Here is a 16491-nt window from a genome sequence, read left to right on the forward strand (position 1 = left end):
TCTGCAGAATGAGCCTCTCACACAGTGGGCCAGGTGAGTAGAAAGTCCCAGAGGTTGGCCAAGAGTTCAAAATGGGCAAAATGCTGGGGTGACTTGAACAGAAGTCAGAGGCATAACAAAATCCAGAACATAGTGCGCCTTATGGACTGGTATAGGGTTGTGCCTTCTGTTATAAGAATAGTAAGAAGCCACTGGAGGTTTTGAGCAAATGAGGAGCATGGACTAATTTACATCTTACAAAGATCACTCTGGCTATTATATGAAGAATACACTATAGAGGAGCACTCTGGAAGCAGGGGAGCTGTCAGGAAGCCATTATAACAGGCAAGGCAAGAGTTGATGGAGGCTTGGATGAAGGTGGAAGCATTAAGATATGGCCAAGTTTGGGATCTATTGTATGGGCACAGCCAATAAAATTTTCAGATAGATTGAATATTGGTAGGTGAAAAAGTAAATAATTAAAGATGACTGCCAGATTTTTAGTCTGAGTAAGTAGATGGAAGGTCATGAGATTTGCTGAAGTAGGGAAGACCAGGCAAGAGCAGTTTGGAGGTCGAGAAGAGAAACCATTAGTTCTGTTTTGGATTTAACTTTGAGAGGCCTACAGAATTTCAAAGTGGAAGTGTGTGGTAGGCTACTGGCTAAATGAGGCTGCATATGCAAATTTTAGAGTTATTAGTCTAGAGATATTTAAAATCCTAGAACAAAATGAAACCCTTTAGGCAGAAGGTATGGGCGTGGAAGATAAGGGGTCCTGGGATTGAGCCCTAGAATACAAAAAGAAAAACCAGCAAGGAAAGGAATTGTCAGAGATAGGAGGAAAGATATGATATTTTGGAAGTCATGGCAAATAGTGCTTAAAAAAGACCGATGGACAACTGAATATTGACCATAGGATTTGGCAACATGGAGGCTGGCGGTGGCCTTGACAAGTGTTGATTCAGGGAACAGGTAGGGGATTCCTCAAGAGAGACTAAAATCTGAGAAAACAGATGCAAGAGGAAGGCAGTGCTTCTGAGCACTTTTGTCATTAAAAAAAAAAAGATAGCTAGAGGATGTAGCATCAAGAGAAGGTTTTGTTTGGTAGTTTGGTTGTATTTTCATGTCCAGAAATACAGGCAAGAGCTTGGGCATGCAAGAGGGAACGAGAAATAGGCCTTAGATTGGAGCAGAAACAATAATAGGAGGGAAGATAAAATATATGGGTAGACTTGGAGGTAAGTGGCACTAGAATTGGTAGTGGCAAGATGAAGATTTTATCTTCTGATTGCTTCTATTCTCAATGAACTACAAAGAAAGGCCATCAGTGGACAGTGAGGAGGGAGGTTTTGGAGAAGGAGGCATTTGAGAGAGAAAGTGTGAGATAGCTAACCTGGAGGGTAGGATAGTATACCTACCAGGGAAATTTAGTGGGGTTGACTAGTAGCCAATATGGTTTATCAGTAGCCAGTGTGATTGTGCAGTTTTCTACAACCAGATTTAGTCACTCAAGTACAGGGACGAGGTGGAAGAGTGTTGGGCTTAACCAGAGCCAGGGCTTTACCAGGCAAGTATAATGGAAGGAGAGATGGACGCAAGGACTGCTGGTATATGTGCTAATGTGAATACAGGGATGGGCAACCTAAGTCCAGTAAGGAGGGAAGTAAGGACATCATATGATGACAGACAGTGAGAAAATAGTAGGGTGGAGTGAAGGAGGTGGCACATCCAGGATAACAGTAGACAGCTGCCACATAAAGGGGCAGCAGGTGATAAAGACTAGAGACATCCTTTAAAGTGGTGGGTTTTAGGATTGTGGGAGTGACAGTAAAGAGGTAGTAGAAAGCTACCTGCCTTCAATAATATGAAGTTCTGGATCAGTTTGGGGAGCAGAACCCAGTTCCCAGTATAGAGGGTGGCTGGGAAAACAGTACTCTCAGAAGATTGCCAGCCTTTGATTAGAAAAGGATGGAAGTAATCATTCAGAGGAGAGTTTAAGGATTCTTGGGATTTTGTGGACGTGATATGAGTTCTAAGGATCTTGTGAAAGGGTCCGGATGGTGTGATTGGTTGGTAAATTAAATTTTATTTGGGAATATACAGAAACAGGTAAGAGTCCAGAGGTGGGGATGACCCAAAAGACAAATGACACAGAGAGGCTCCAACTCATGGAAGGATTACATCTAGAGTTGGTTTATAAGAGAGTTTTGTAGAATTTGTAATCGTTTCACTCTTGGAAAAAAATATTCTTGATAGGTTCCAAGGTTAATTCCCAAGAGAACCTGAAGATGAATATCGTTCATAGGAATGTAGAGCATACCTGCCATAGATAAGAAAGTTTCTCTATAAAATTTGGTTTAGAATTTCCATTTAAAGGAAGACATCTGTCTCCTTTCAGGAATGGGGCAGAGTGCCTTCTGGTAGAAATTAACAATGTTTTCTTTGGTTGTATCGGTAGTGGTCTTCACTCATGGAAAAGGTTAAGTAGGGACTGGTGTGATATGGATTTAAGATGAAGAAAGAATTTCCAGGGGCAGCTTCAATGGTGTGAAAGAGGGGTGAGCGTGGAGGACTGGGGAGAGAAAAGGCAGACATTCTGGAGTTGGCAAAGCATGTGTAGAGGGGATAATGAATCTCAGAAGAAACGAGTATGGTGGAGTGAGGAAGGTGAGCTAGAAGAGTTATTTGTTCCTTCCTCATGGCTTCTCTTAGGACTCTATCAGTAGCTTGAGAGTGGTAGCCACGCGCAATGGAATTTTGGATTATTCCACATAATGGAATAATGCTTTAGTTAAACATAATGCTTTAGTCTCTTCTCATCTTTTCTATTTTTTTCTTAAATCTTCCCCAATTTCTTCTCTTTTTGTGATGATGCCCTGTCACCAGACACCATTGTTGACTACCCTTTAGGTGACAGGTAAAATGGAGCATGGGGTGGCAGTTTCCAGCCAGTGGTCAAAGGGAAGAAGGGGGAAGGAAAGGAAGACTGCCATAGGCAGTGTTTTGGGGAGTGAATCATCAGTAAGTGACAAATATAAGTCATTTTCCTGTAATCTGGGACACTGACGGAACATATGCATATGTATTAGAATATTATAATGCATTCCTGTCATTAATGACATGGAGTCAATAAGATTTAATATCTATAGCTGACTAGAAAAACAGTGTATGTATCCTGTTTAAATTTCCAGTAACTAATATGTTTTATGATTTCAAATTCTGGTCTTGTAATCAAGATAATAGAGAAATGAAATTATATTTGTATTTTACGAGTAAATATATGTTTTATGAGAATGTATTCAAATTCACAATTTTCTATTTCATTCCAAGACATGCATCTCAGGCATCATTTTCATAAGAAGTAAAGTTTAACTTAAGATTTTGTCTTTGGAACTGACATATCCAAAGCATTCGAATTCATGGATTTTAAATTTTTCCTCCCTGGTAGCAGTGAAATTAAAGTTCTATATTATCATAGGATTGCTATTCTTCATAAGTTTTGATATTAACTGCTTACTTTTTAATTGTATAAGGTATTATAACATGAAAATCCCATATTTTTGAGATGACTGAATCCCTGCACAGTTTTCTAAATGAGAAATGAAGAGTTCCCTGAGAATCAGAACCACTTTCCACCATGATAGAATACTGACTTAATTTCACAAAATCAAGGCAAAAACATGATTGTTATTTAGTATCTAGCAAAATACATATGTTTATGTGAGGAGGAAATGTTATACAAGCCTTAAAGACTAAAGCAGACAGACCTAGGTAGGAATCAGTCCATCTTCGTGCAAGCTCTGTGACCTGGCAAGTCCTTTCACCTCTTCAGGCTTAGATTCCCATAGTGAAACTAGAACAATCATGGAACAGGCCTCCCAGGATGGGTGTGAGGATTAAGTAAAATGATGCAGGTGAGTGCTTAGCAAATTCCTGGGAAATAATTAGTACTCAATAAATACTACTTGTTAATGTAGTATTTAATGTAAAAAATAAAAAATAAAAAAATAAAAGGTGGTCAGCTATGGTTGACCAGATGGTTGGAATATAAAGCTACATGAAAAATGTTTAAAGGATTGTGGTGGCTGTGTGATTGGTACCTAGCCCAGATACCTTTACCGGACTGGTACCTGCGCTCCCAGGTTGCTCACTGTCATAGCAGCTCCCTCCCTGGGGAATTATTCTCAGCCAGACAGGCCACATCCCTGCCTATCCTTCCCCTGACCTGGGGGAAGGCCTCAGCCAATGACTGAGTGATTGACCCAGGGGCACAGAAGACTGGCCTGCTTGCCTCCTGAGGTGACTGATTCTCCTCTGTTTAGGAGAGCCAGCTCAGTGACTCATCAGCATCTGCCCAGATCTGTACAAATGACTTGTTGTACCAAATACCCCTTCAGGGACAGAGTGACTCAGCTTTGTAGGTGGGACTCCCATAACTCTAAAAGAGTTAGCTGCCAGGCCCTTATTGAGAGTTATTGTAAAGTTAAAATAGTTATTAGAGTCTTTCTATAATTCAATTCTGAGCCTCCTAGTGGCCAAAGCAAAAAAAGGAGAGACATGTTAAATCACACAAATGCATTAGTGGCAATTTTCAAAAGCACACAATGCCTTAGTACTGCAGTCTGGCAAGAATTTGTCACATGAGTCTTCACATGTGGCACGCTGAGTGGTGACAGTGACAGGTATCCCTGCAGTAAATGCAACACTATGTTTTCTATAGTCTTTTGTTGCAGCATATTCATTCAGGGCTTTCAACTGAATTCCTGTTCCTCTCAGGGGTGGGGGGAGGCAAATCAGTGAGGTCCAATGGCACAGTTTAATGGGAATCTGAATTAGTCCAGAGATAAACCATGACTCTATAGACCAGAGGAAGAAATGCGTCCATAATGCTCTTCCCTATCCACCCTCCCCTCACCAATCTGTCAGCTGTGTGTGATAGACGCTGAACAGGAAGCAGATACAGGTTATTTTGAGGGGGTGGCGGGTGCATAACCCAGGGAGCAGGTTTCCTGTGTTGCTGAAAAAGTGTGTCTCAGAGGAATGGGAAGTTTTGCGAACACCAAGTGGTCACACCAAGACGCATATTTTACAGAGGCCTGCTCCACCTGGGGAGGGAGGTGGGCTAACAGAGCATTGTCCCCAGAATCAGGACTCTGCAGCCTTCTCTTGTCATGTGTTAGTTTTAATCTGGCCTTCAAAAAGACCGTTCTGCAGATTCTTTGCTTAGATAAACCCAGTTGCTGTGCACTATGTACTTACAAAGGCTCTATTCAGTTCAAACCACTTCAGAGGGACAACAGGTTACACAGTAAATGGGGAACTTACAGTGGATTGTACATATGCCAGCGTTTTTGGGGAACACGTCAAGTGTGTCATTGCAAAGATAAGTTAGCGGAGAGATATTAAATATCACTTTTGTTCCTGTTCTGAACCTGTTTCTCATGAAGCTCAGGAACTGTCCCCTTTGGAACGCTAAAGGATGGGAACCGAAAAAGCTGCAGGTTTTGAGAAAGAACGTCCTGCTCTCTTCAAAGAAATGTTCTTGGAAGGGTGGCCTGGGTTGTTTTCCTTTAAGATTTTCTAGAGTGAACAGATGTAACAATTTTCTATAATTTGCCTTGGTGCAGATGCTGAAAGAGAGCATTCACAATAAAATATACGCAGTATATGTAATTTCACTTGGATGTTCTGGGGTTTTAAAGTAAAAATGTGTACCTGCAAGCTGTTTTATGGTTTCTCAGTCATAATGATCTCTGTTACACAGAAGGCTACAACTGCGACTCCTCCCTCATGTGCAGGCGTTCCAAAAATATCTTGATAATTTTGCGTATTCTGCAAGGCACCGCGATCTCCCGTGTTGGCTGGGTGGGGAAGCGGGTTAAAACGTGCAATTTCTCTTTGCGATCAGTTTATGGAGTAATCACAGCGACAGGGAGGATGGTGGGGAACCTTGCACAAGGTGCAGCCACCAGAATGGGTCTCAGGCAACCAAGGCTGCGAAAGATCTTCAACTGGGGCTGTGCGCTATGACCGCAGATAAAGCTTATTTATGGAAACTGCATCCTTATACTGATAGAGCGGGAGAAAAGTGGTGGAGAAGGTGGTGAGAATTCTTAATAGCTGCAGCTTGCTACCTGCCTCTGGGGAGTCTGTGCTGATGCTCGTGGCGTTCCTCAGGGGACGGATAAGGAGAGGGGCTGGGGCGGCACTGCGAAGCCAAATCCCCAGGCGGCCCATGAGCGAATGCTCCGCTGCGTGCGTCCTCTGCAAGCTCAATGGTTGACCCTCCCTCCAATTGTCAGCCCAATTTACCGACTGCTTCATTTGTCCCTGTTCACAGAAATGTATTTTCCACAGTAATTACAAAACGGGCTGCTACCAGCGCCTTCCGCAACACACATACTTGTTGAGTTCAATAGTTACCATTGGGGTTCCACTGGTCCTCTCCACCCAGCACAAACAAGAAGTTTTCTACCTCCACGACGCAGTGGTGGGCACTGTTGTACGGCATAACTGGAATGGGGGGGGGGGAGAAAAAAGATGCATGAAAGTCTCCACCTTAGGACTCAGCACCTTGGCTCACCAGTTACTTGCTTCCACCACAGGGCATGAAATGTGCCAGTGAGTAGGAAGGAAGAAGAGAGCACAAGCAGCAGAGCAGGGCACCCGCCAATCCACGGTGGCTCAGCCGTGTGTTCACAGCAATTTCAAACCCAACCCCTTTTGATGAATTTTACATAATGTTATTCCGCAAATTAGTCAAGAACAACCTGTCATGCTGCTTTCGATTCTTGAGTTCTCCTCACCTGCCCGGCGATGGGGATCGCATTCTAAAGCAATGACGGATACTCCCAAATGGTCAGGGCTGGGGGTTACTTCTTGGAAGAAATAACCCCACGTACACTTGGAGCCATGGAGATGCTCTGCCCAAACTTGGTTTGCTGGCAATCTTTCCATAAACAGACTCAGGGTGCTTGGGAGCTTTCTATTCCACAGCAATGAGCAAGCTGAATTTCCATACAGTTTTAAGTTTTTAAATTAAGGTCCTGCTGATTTAATGCCTTCTCCAAATGTATACGCTTAATCTCCTGTACAATGTCATTAGCAGCACAATCACACATTTTCTATCTATCTGCTTAGGAGCTCTTCTGGAACAAAGATAAAAACTGTCAGGAACATCACAAATATCCGTTCCCTTGGTCTCATCCTCCCCCCTCTCCTGCCCCAACTTGCATGGTGGATGCAGGAGGGTGGGCGTATTCTTCAGAAACCCACCAAAGCCTGGTTTCTCTGTATTTGTTTGTTCTCATTTACATTCTCTTTTGGGGACACGCACAGTGAGACTAGGACAGCCCTGTCACCCCATGTGCAGCGCAGGGCCGGGCTCTGCTATTATAATATCATATGGCACATGTAAACTTACACAGAATTAGTTATCGTATCACATGTGGTGGTTTGGACCCAGTGACACCAGTAGGAAAAATGATGTCCTTGTTCAGCTCATCATATGGGCACCTTAAATCTAGGTGAGGACAAATGGGGAGGTGATGTGCATGTTCAGGCGGGGAACTTATTGCTTGACACGGATCAGCAGAGCACTTAAGAAACCAGTGCGGTGGGAAATCAATATGACTCAGGGCCAGCTCCTACTTTGTGCTCTTTTGCCAATGCTGAGAGAGAGAGAGAGAGAGAGAGAGAGAGAGAGCCTATCTTACATCCAATGTATTTTGGATGATCTATATCTCTCATTTCATTTTGCTTTTCCTGTCTTTTATTTTTCTCAGAATGCACTTATGCTGGCTAAGATAGGTAAATAAAATTCATAAGGAACCAGACATAGCCTTGAAATCTGTAACCCAGCTTCTGAAAGAGCAAATCAGATCATTTAAGCTTCTTACTAAAGGATTTTAGGAGTTTGAGTTATTTTTTAGTTATTTTTTTTTACTATGAATATTCATTGTTTTTGAACTTACAACGCCAGAAGGCATTGATACGAAAACCCCAGATTTCGGTGATAATGTAGAAAGTGGATGTGCCATGGATTTGTGTGGCCCATTGATTAGGTCATTGACTTAGGGAGTCATGTTGGGGATGTCCTTCTGCGCCTCAACCCTCAGTTATCTCTTTGGAAAATGATTTTAAACAGATGGCTCTGCAGGGATACCACAAAGTTTCTCAGAATCCATTGGGGCAGGATATATGTTGAGTTCACTGATCAACTAAGATGAAATATGTTTTGAACATTAAAAAAAAAGTAATCATCATTGTTTAGATTAGGATGCTAGTTCCAAAATAGCAAACAGAAAACTATGCTCCTCATAGGTGATGTATATTGTGTATACTGTGAACAGCCTGGCGCTACTCCAGTTCATCATCATGTCATCTGGGCAGTGTGAAGTCACAGCATTGATTGTCATCTGCATGCATCTATTCACATGGGACCCGAGAATGAGAATAGAGGCCATTGACTATACCCAACTTACGTTATGACTGCTGCTCTTTCAATATTTAAATTTTTGGTCAGCTCCATGCCCAAACCTTATAAATAATGAAAAACTGTATTATCATCTTTTTAAACTAAAAGTCCGGTTTGATAATAAAGCGCCATCTCTGAAAATATAACACTTGTGTTTTGTTCTTGCCATTTATTTGCTCCCATTCAGGCAAGCAGAAATTAAGTGAAGGAAATAATACGTGATTTATTCTTAAGCCTCTTTTTCATTTGATTACCCCTATTGTTATGCTTTATGCAAACAAATGAAACTATTGCACTAAACTAGAAACCTTCAAAATAAGAGAGAAGGTCTTTGAAGTCCTAATATAAAGGCTACTTGAAGGCATTCCCATTTTTTTTTTTTACTCTTGTTTTTAAACCTTGTATGCTATATTTCTTGGCTGGGTATTTTAGTATTCTCATTCCTGAATTATCGTCTTTTCTAAATTATTACCATGAATTGAGAGGCTATAAATACACACAAATAACTCTTTGAAATTATTCTGAACGCGAAACGTTCCAAATTTATTTTAAAAAATCTATATTAAATCAATGTTCGAGTTTTGCAAAAGACCTAATTTGACTTCTGATTAAACCTGAAGCAAATCAAAATAAATAGGGCAGTGAGCGATAGCAAACATCTGTTTCAAATGGCACGGGTACTGCATGTATTGATTATGTTTTAAATAACAAGGTATACATGCCTGACCCTTTCCAGATTTCTCAAGAGGTGGACACTGGCCTTGCCCTCACAGGCAGGTATTGGAGGAGAAGTTTGTGCTCATGTTCATCTACAGCCCAGTGCGAGTTTTTAGCGTGTCAGTCAGTGAGTTAGAGGGAAAGGGTAAAGAGAAGCTAATCAGGATGAAATGAGATTAAAGGCTGTCTAATTTTACAGCAACTGTGATCCATCAGCTACTGTGAAAGTGACAGTGGAAATGAATGATGGAGACAGACAGGTGGGGCTGTACATTTCACTGATTTATCCTCAAATGCACTGGGCCTTATTTTATTGAGTGAACATGACCGCATTTATCATGACTGTCATCTAAACCCACTTCCCTCCATTTAAAAAGGTCACTTTACTCAGAGGGAGTAGGAGAGAGGCACTTTCGAATCAGATTTAAAATCTCATAACACGTGTTTATAAGGCTCTTTGTGAGAATTCTGAACTTTATTAAACAAACTAGAAGTGCCAGGAGGTAAAGGGGTGAGAAAAGGCCAGAAAATTGTAAGAGGAGAAACCTTTGGTCACTTGAAAGAACACATTCATTTAGTTTCTGGATTGGAAGTATTTGTACCATGTTTACCTTTCCAGTTCCAAACACCTGATACTCAATTCTGGTCTGGGAAATTAAATAAAACATTTACATTTAGCATTTTTAATTAAGAAAGTGGGAAGCAAGTGACACTATCAAATAAACTTGGACAGGATATTAAGTCACAGTATTTACTCTGCAGAATGACTAATCATCACACACTCAATAGATGTTAGCAATTGTTACAAGCTGCCACAGTTTACTTCTATACCTATTAATTGTATTCTCATAATTTTAAGGCCATAAGAAAAAATCTCAGTTACACAAAGACTTTTACCCTGTACCACTGCAATAAAGTGTCCTAGAGTGTTATGCACAAAATTGGTTTGTGGATATGAAAATTGGGAGTCAAAACCTCAGAGTATTTTGTGTTACTTTTCATAATACTAACCACCATTTACCAAACATGTACCATGTACCAGGCACTGTTCCGGTGCTATAGATATAGATATAGAAATTGAATATGTGGAGCACCTGTGCGGCTTAGAGGTTGAGCAGCTGCCTTCAGGTCAAGTTGTGATCCCGGGGTCCTTGGATCGAGTCCTGCATCTGGCTCCGCACAGGGAGCCTCCTTCTCCCTCTGCCTATGTCTCTGCCTCTCTCTGTCTCTCATGAATACATAAATAAATAAATCTTTTTTTAAAAAAAGAAATATGTAATTGTATTCATGTATAGTTACCTATATCTCTGAAGATATAATGACACTTGTGTTTTGTTCTTGCCATTCATTTGCTTTCATTCAGGCAAGCAGAAATAAGTAAATGAAATCGGACCTGATATTAAAATACACGATAAAATGCAATATGTGATAAAATATGTCAATGTTTCATTTACCTATATCTTTCCTTTAATACGACTAACTTCAAGGGAGGCATTACTTGCTTGTTTTTTCTCTATTAGGAATACTGAGGCCTTGAGAGGTTAAGTCACTCGTTGAAGGTCATACCTAGCTAATGAATGGCAGAGAGAGAATCCGAACACAGGAAAAGCTGGATCCCAACCCACGCTCTTGTCCATTTCACTCTACTGATTTTCAATAGGTATGTTCATCCAACCAGGAAGTAATTACTGAGTACCTGTGTGCTCAATGATGGTGCTCTTGAAATTTCTGTGTAATTTTTTGTATTGAATCATATTTTAAAAGTTTATGACTTTCTTATTGAAAGGAATCCTTAATTAGAGCAAGTGGACACTCCTACATATTTTTTTAAATCCAGATATTCAAATAGTTGGTTTTCTTAAAGTAAGGCATGATTGTTTTACAAAGCCAGTGTTCATAAAAACACTTAACAAATCTATTGGCAGAGATTTAAAAAAAAAAAAAAGTGAGGTCGTATTTGACCTTGTAAGCAGATTCAAAGTATCTTGGGCACAGAGGCACTTTTCCTGACATACAAAACTTGCAGGGGGCTTGTTGTATTATGTAGGCCTTTTTCTGTTAGAGATCCTCACTACTCTGTTTCCTTCCACCTATGTCTAAGGAATATATATCTTTTCCAGCAGAAAGTATAAGTATCCTTCCTAACCACACATTTTCATGAACGTCCAAAGAGACTGATTTCCAAAGAAGGGAGGGCAATGCTAAGTTTATAGGATTGCTAAATAAATGGTTGTTGAATGCTTATCATTTTGCTGTAATGTTTATGAGGACCTTGATTTTCTATTGGCTTCAAATACATAACCTTGCAAAACTGTCAAATGCGACATACTTCCTAATTTTTTTAAAAAAAATTAATGCCCATGGTAAAAATGCAATCTTATAAAAAGTAAAGATTATGCAGGACCACTAAGTTTTCCTCCTATCTCTATGCCTCAGTGTTTCAGTTCCTACCAGAGAGGCTATCACTGTTACCATGTTCTTGGATTTTTCCTTTCAGAGAGTTGTATATATATGAGTCATTTCTCTATAATACAAATGGCTGCCACACAATCTGGGCATACTGTTTAGTACCTTGCTTTCTTTGCACTCAAGAATGCATTCACTTACTTTTTCTCCACCAGTCAAATATTTGTTCATCTGCTACTCTATGCCAGGCGCTGTTCTACCTGCTGAGGAGGTCATGGCAGAAAATGGCATCAAGAAACATTCTAGTCAGGGGGAAGCACACAGTAAACATATACACAAAGAAATAGGCACTTTTGTTTCAAGTGATAGGTACAATGAAGACAAGTAAAGCAGTGTCAGAAGAGACAGAATGACAGGCTGGGGGATGTTGATAGTGGTTAGGGAAGGCCTTTGTGAGTACACTTTTGAGTCACCTCAAGCCAAGATGACTTAGTGAGCCAGGAAACCAGGTGCAGGAATAACAAGCACAAAGGCCTTGGGATCCAGTCGTGGAATGAATCTGGCAAGAAGACCAGAACAGAGAGATCTGAGATGAGGTCTAGGTGGGAGACCAAGGGCAGGGCAGGTGTGAGGGCGTGGTCTTGGTCAGAAGACAACACTTGGATTGTCCACCATGGCTTTTTTTTTTTTTTTTTAATGGCTGCATAGTGTTCTGTTTGATGGGGATCCTATAATGTATTCCATTCTTAATTCATTCAACAAGCATTTATTCAACATTAATTATGTGCAGACACTTTTCTGGTTGCTGATAATGCAGCAGGAAACTAAGCTCTCATAGAGCTTACATTACAGGGGAAAGAAGTATGTAAACACATAATGAGCAGGAACATGGTCAAATGAAAATAGATGATGTAAGGAGAAAGAAAATGGGATGATGTGTTACGGCGTGATGGCATGGTTATTGCTCTAGCTAGGTGGTCAGGGAATGGATTTAAGATAGAGTTTGAAGGGTTAAAGGGAGGCACCGTTATAAAACATGGGCAAGGAGTCCATGCAGATAGACCCCAAAGCACAATGAACTGGAGATGCCTAAGAAGCCAAGAGAGGCCTGTGTGTCTGGAACCTTGAAGGTAAGGCCAAAGAATCATGGGATGAAGTCAGAAGGCAGGCAGAGGCTGGGTAGATAGGTCTTCATAGGCCAAGCTAAGTGGAGTGGATTTCATTCTTAGCGTGATGGAAAGGAACTGGAGGGGTTTTAACCAGCTGAATGATGCAATCTGATATATGTTTTAAAAACATTACTTTGGCTCCTGTAGATGTGGGAGGGAAAAAGGGGACAGAGGGAGAGAGAGCACCCCTCCTGTGATCTGGGTGGGAGATGACAGATGCCTGATTAGGAAGCAATGCTAGGGATGGACAGAAGGGGCATGTGTTGAAGGGTGTTGCTACCAAGAGTGCTCTGCTGTGTCCTTGTAGGCACACAACGGAGTTGCGCACACTTGGGAGTTCATCTGGAGGACTAATTCCTTCAAGGGAAATTTCTGACCCAAAAGATGGCTGCATTTTAGATTTTGTGGGCTATCGTTACATTTTACCCCTTTTAACATTTGTATCTTTGCCAATATGGTTGGTGAACAATTGGTATCAAGTTAAATTGTAAATGTGCACATATTTAATTATGCCAGAGGTTGAGCGTCTTTTCATAAATTTGAATTCTTTCTCTTTTTTTAAACGATTTTCTTTTTAACTAATTTCTACATCCAACGTGGGGCTTGAACTTACAACCCTGAGACCAAGAGGCTAATGCTTTACCAACTGAGCCAGCCAGGCACCTCAAAATCTGTCTTTCATGTATTTTTCTTGGTTGGGTTTTCAATTTCATGATATCAGAATTTATGTTACCTATAATTATGTGATTTCTGTTTTTGAAGTATTCTTTTCTATAGATTTGTCTAGACTGGCAAAATGATATTTTGGAAGCATGATGTTGCTAGAACGTATATTTGTGAAATATTTACTCATTGAAACAAATTCAAATAGCAATTACATGTTGTTGAAAACAAATATAACCTGAAAGAAAGATGCTCCACTTTAATAACAATAATATGGAATTATATGGAATTCCTTACCATAGGATCACAGAGGAATTTTAAAAAACAATTTCTTCAACTTTATAGTAAGTGTAATTGAGAAACATAAATAATTTAAAATTTACAAGTTAGTTTAATCCTACCCTCTAGTCTTTCTGCAAAGACCAACTTGGCCAATGATTCCTTGGAGATAGAAACAGACACATAATAAAACATTTTACATGAAGCAGGGGCTTGGTAGATGCTATACAATAAATAATCCACAGAAAAGGCTCTGTTACTTTTTTTTCTGTCATATTGGGTTGTACTATTTCTGCAAATCACCAATAGTTGTTTGTATATTTCAGGATGACTTGATCACTATGGACAATTAGTCTGGAAAATTAAGCCCTGTAAGAAATTTACATGGCCTGAATCCAGTGGTGAGTTGGTTGAAATTCTGAATTAACCCGAAGGTTACCAACATTTTCTCCCCAATGTGTTCTGCACGCACCGAGCCAGGATCCCATAGTCCCACTGGAGACAAAATTCTTGAAGTGAGTTCATGATACATAAATCTGAAAAAAGTGCATATGTATTAGGGTTTGGATGCTGTGCATGAACCAAGAGAGCTTGTTTCTTTCTTATGGTTCAAAATTGTATATAAAGGAGAATTTTCCTGACAATGAGTATTGCTTCAAAACTTTTGTGCAACTATAGTACTAAATTCATGCCTTTATTGTACACTTGCCAAATTATGACAGTATATTAAAATTGCCTGTCTTATGTTTGTTACTAAAGGATCTGTGAGCTCCTTGGAGCCAAACTGTGTCATCGGTATAGCTTTATGCCTACCATGGTGCCCAATACATAGAGCTGGGTCAGACTCAGGCATTAGTTTGAGCTTTTACACCTAATAAATTAATTAGTTACACTAGTGAAAAGGGGCACCTGGGTGGCTCAGTCAGTTAAGCATCTGCCTTTGGCTCAGGTCATGATCTCAGGTTCCTGGGATCGAGCCCCATGGTAGTGGTGGTGGGCTCTCTGCTCAGCAGGGAAGCTGATTCTCTCTCTCTCTCTTTCTCTCTCTACCCTTCCCCCTTCCCCCATGTGGGTTCTCTCTTTCTCTCTCTCAAATAAATACATAAAATCTAAAAAAAGAAAAGAAAAGAAACATTAGTGAATCAATAAACGTTAGTAGCATGAATGAGTGAATGCTAGCTAAGAGAGATTGTGGAATTTACTTCTTTGGAAGGTATGCAAAATAGGATGGGTCCCAGAAGATGGGAAGAGGGGAGGAATTGAAGGAAGAAAGGGAAGAAACTGTGCCTTAGATCAGATTCTCTGACTTTTAGGAGAGATGTCACCCTGTAAGCAATACATATGTTTTAAACGAAAGAGGTTTGCAGGAAAAACTGTGACACAGTTCTTTAGGAACTATTATAGACCTAATTGTGCCAAGGTCACAGGCTTTCAATAAATCCTTGTTGATTTACCGTTTCAGCTCTGAGCACTTCACTTGGGGAAGCACTAACAACCAGCAAAGCTAAGGGGACTTTTAATAGGACTTCTATTATCTTCTATTATCTACTTAAGCAAGACTCACTTTCAAAGTCTTATTTTTATTTTAATTAGAATATTTTCACTAAAATGTTCCTAGGACTATATTATAATATCAACTATTTAATTTTGAATACTTCCCGGCATGTTAGTTAGAATATAGTTTGATTTTCACTTTTGGAAAGTAAAAACATCTTTGGGAATAAAAGCTATGACCTCTTCCAATGATTAGTTCTCAGTTTGTTTGTTTTTCGGTCTTATAAAGCATTGTGTTTTCAGGGACAGATTGATGAAACGTGGCCTCCTAGTTGTTCCAAATTATTGAGGGCAAGAAGAAGGAAATCGGTGTGGTCTATATAATGAGAATTTACAAAGAGTTTTTTGATATAGATCCCATCAACTCGGTGTTGGACAGTGAACACTAGTGGTTCACGTTAAAACCCATCAGATGTCAAAAGGTATGTTTAAGGATTACTTGTCTATCAATTTATTCGTTCATTTATTTTGTTCCCAAATATGTATTGAGGAACTAGTAGTTACCATGCTAAAGTCTGGGATATCATTCTTGTATTCCAGATCTCACAGTGAAAGAGAACATAAACAGGGTGAAATAGGATACACAGTGCTCTAGGAGAAGAGCAGTAGAAGCGCCAGGGAGGAAAGGACTAAAGCTTTAGGGACAAAGAAAGGCTTAAGCTAAATCATAAGGCTAAAAATCCATTTTCCAGGATATCACAGCAGCAAAAATCATCAGCAGCAAAGGGAACGTGGATCTTACAAATATTTTTTAAGCTCCTACTATGTGCCAGAACTTGGACTAGCCATTAGTGATATTATTTTTATTTTTTAGATTACTTTATAAAAATTGATTATTAAAATTAATTTCCAAAATAGTAATATTAGGATCATATTTCTTCAGTATCAGTTGTTTTGTTGGGGCCAGAGGAAATGTGTTTGGTGAATGTGAGAACAAAGAAAAGGGACGGACCATTATGTATACCGTCTTTTTAGGCAGCTGTCCTATTGCCCAACTCAGATTCCCTCTGGAGCACTCTCTCCTTAGATAATCCAGCAGTAATGGCCTCTACTCTAATTAAATCTCTCCCAACATTTGGAGTCACCTGATATTTCTAGAAGCAGTTGGTAGGATTATCAGAACTGTGAGCAATACTTTTGTTCCTTTTAGGCCATCCCTCATCGCATTTGCTCTTGTTGCTTCCCTGTGTTATTATGCTATGGTATTTATTTGACTTCAAAGGATATTTCACTGCAAAGATTCAGAAG

The 16491-nt window shown here is 40.0% G+C and overlaps 1 protein-coding gene across 1 annotated transcript in view; it reads right to left on the reverse strand.

Annotated features, from left to right (window-relative positions):
• The window catches only part of KLHL14 (kelch like family member 14), a 99663-nt gene that overhangs the window by 16684 nt on the left and 66488 nt on the right, over positions 1-16491 (reverse strand). The window contains exon 3 of the mRNA XM_025996934.2: positions 6403-6492. Within this exon, the coding sequence (XP_025852719.1) occupies positions 6403-6492 (90 nt within the window). The remainder of the gene's footprint in view (positions 1-6402; positions 6493-16491) is intronic.

This window comes from Vulpes vulpes, chromosome 13 (genome assembly GCF_048418805.1).
Source record: "Vulpes vulpes isolate BD-2025 chromosome 13, VulVul3, whole genome shotgun sequence".
In the NCBI taxonomy this organism is placed as follows: Eukaryota; Metazoa; Chordata; class Mammalia; order Carnivora; family Canidae; genus Vulpes; species Vulpes vulpes.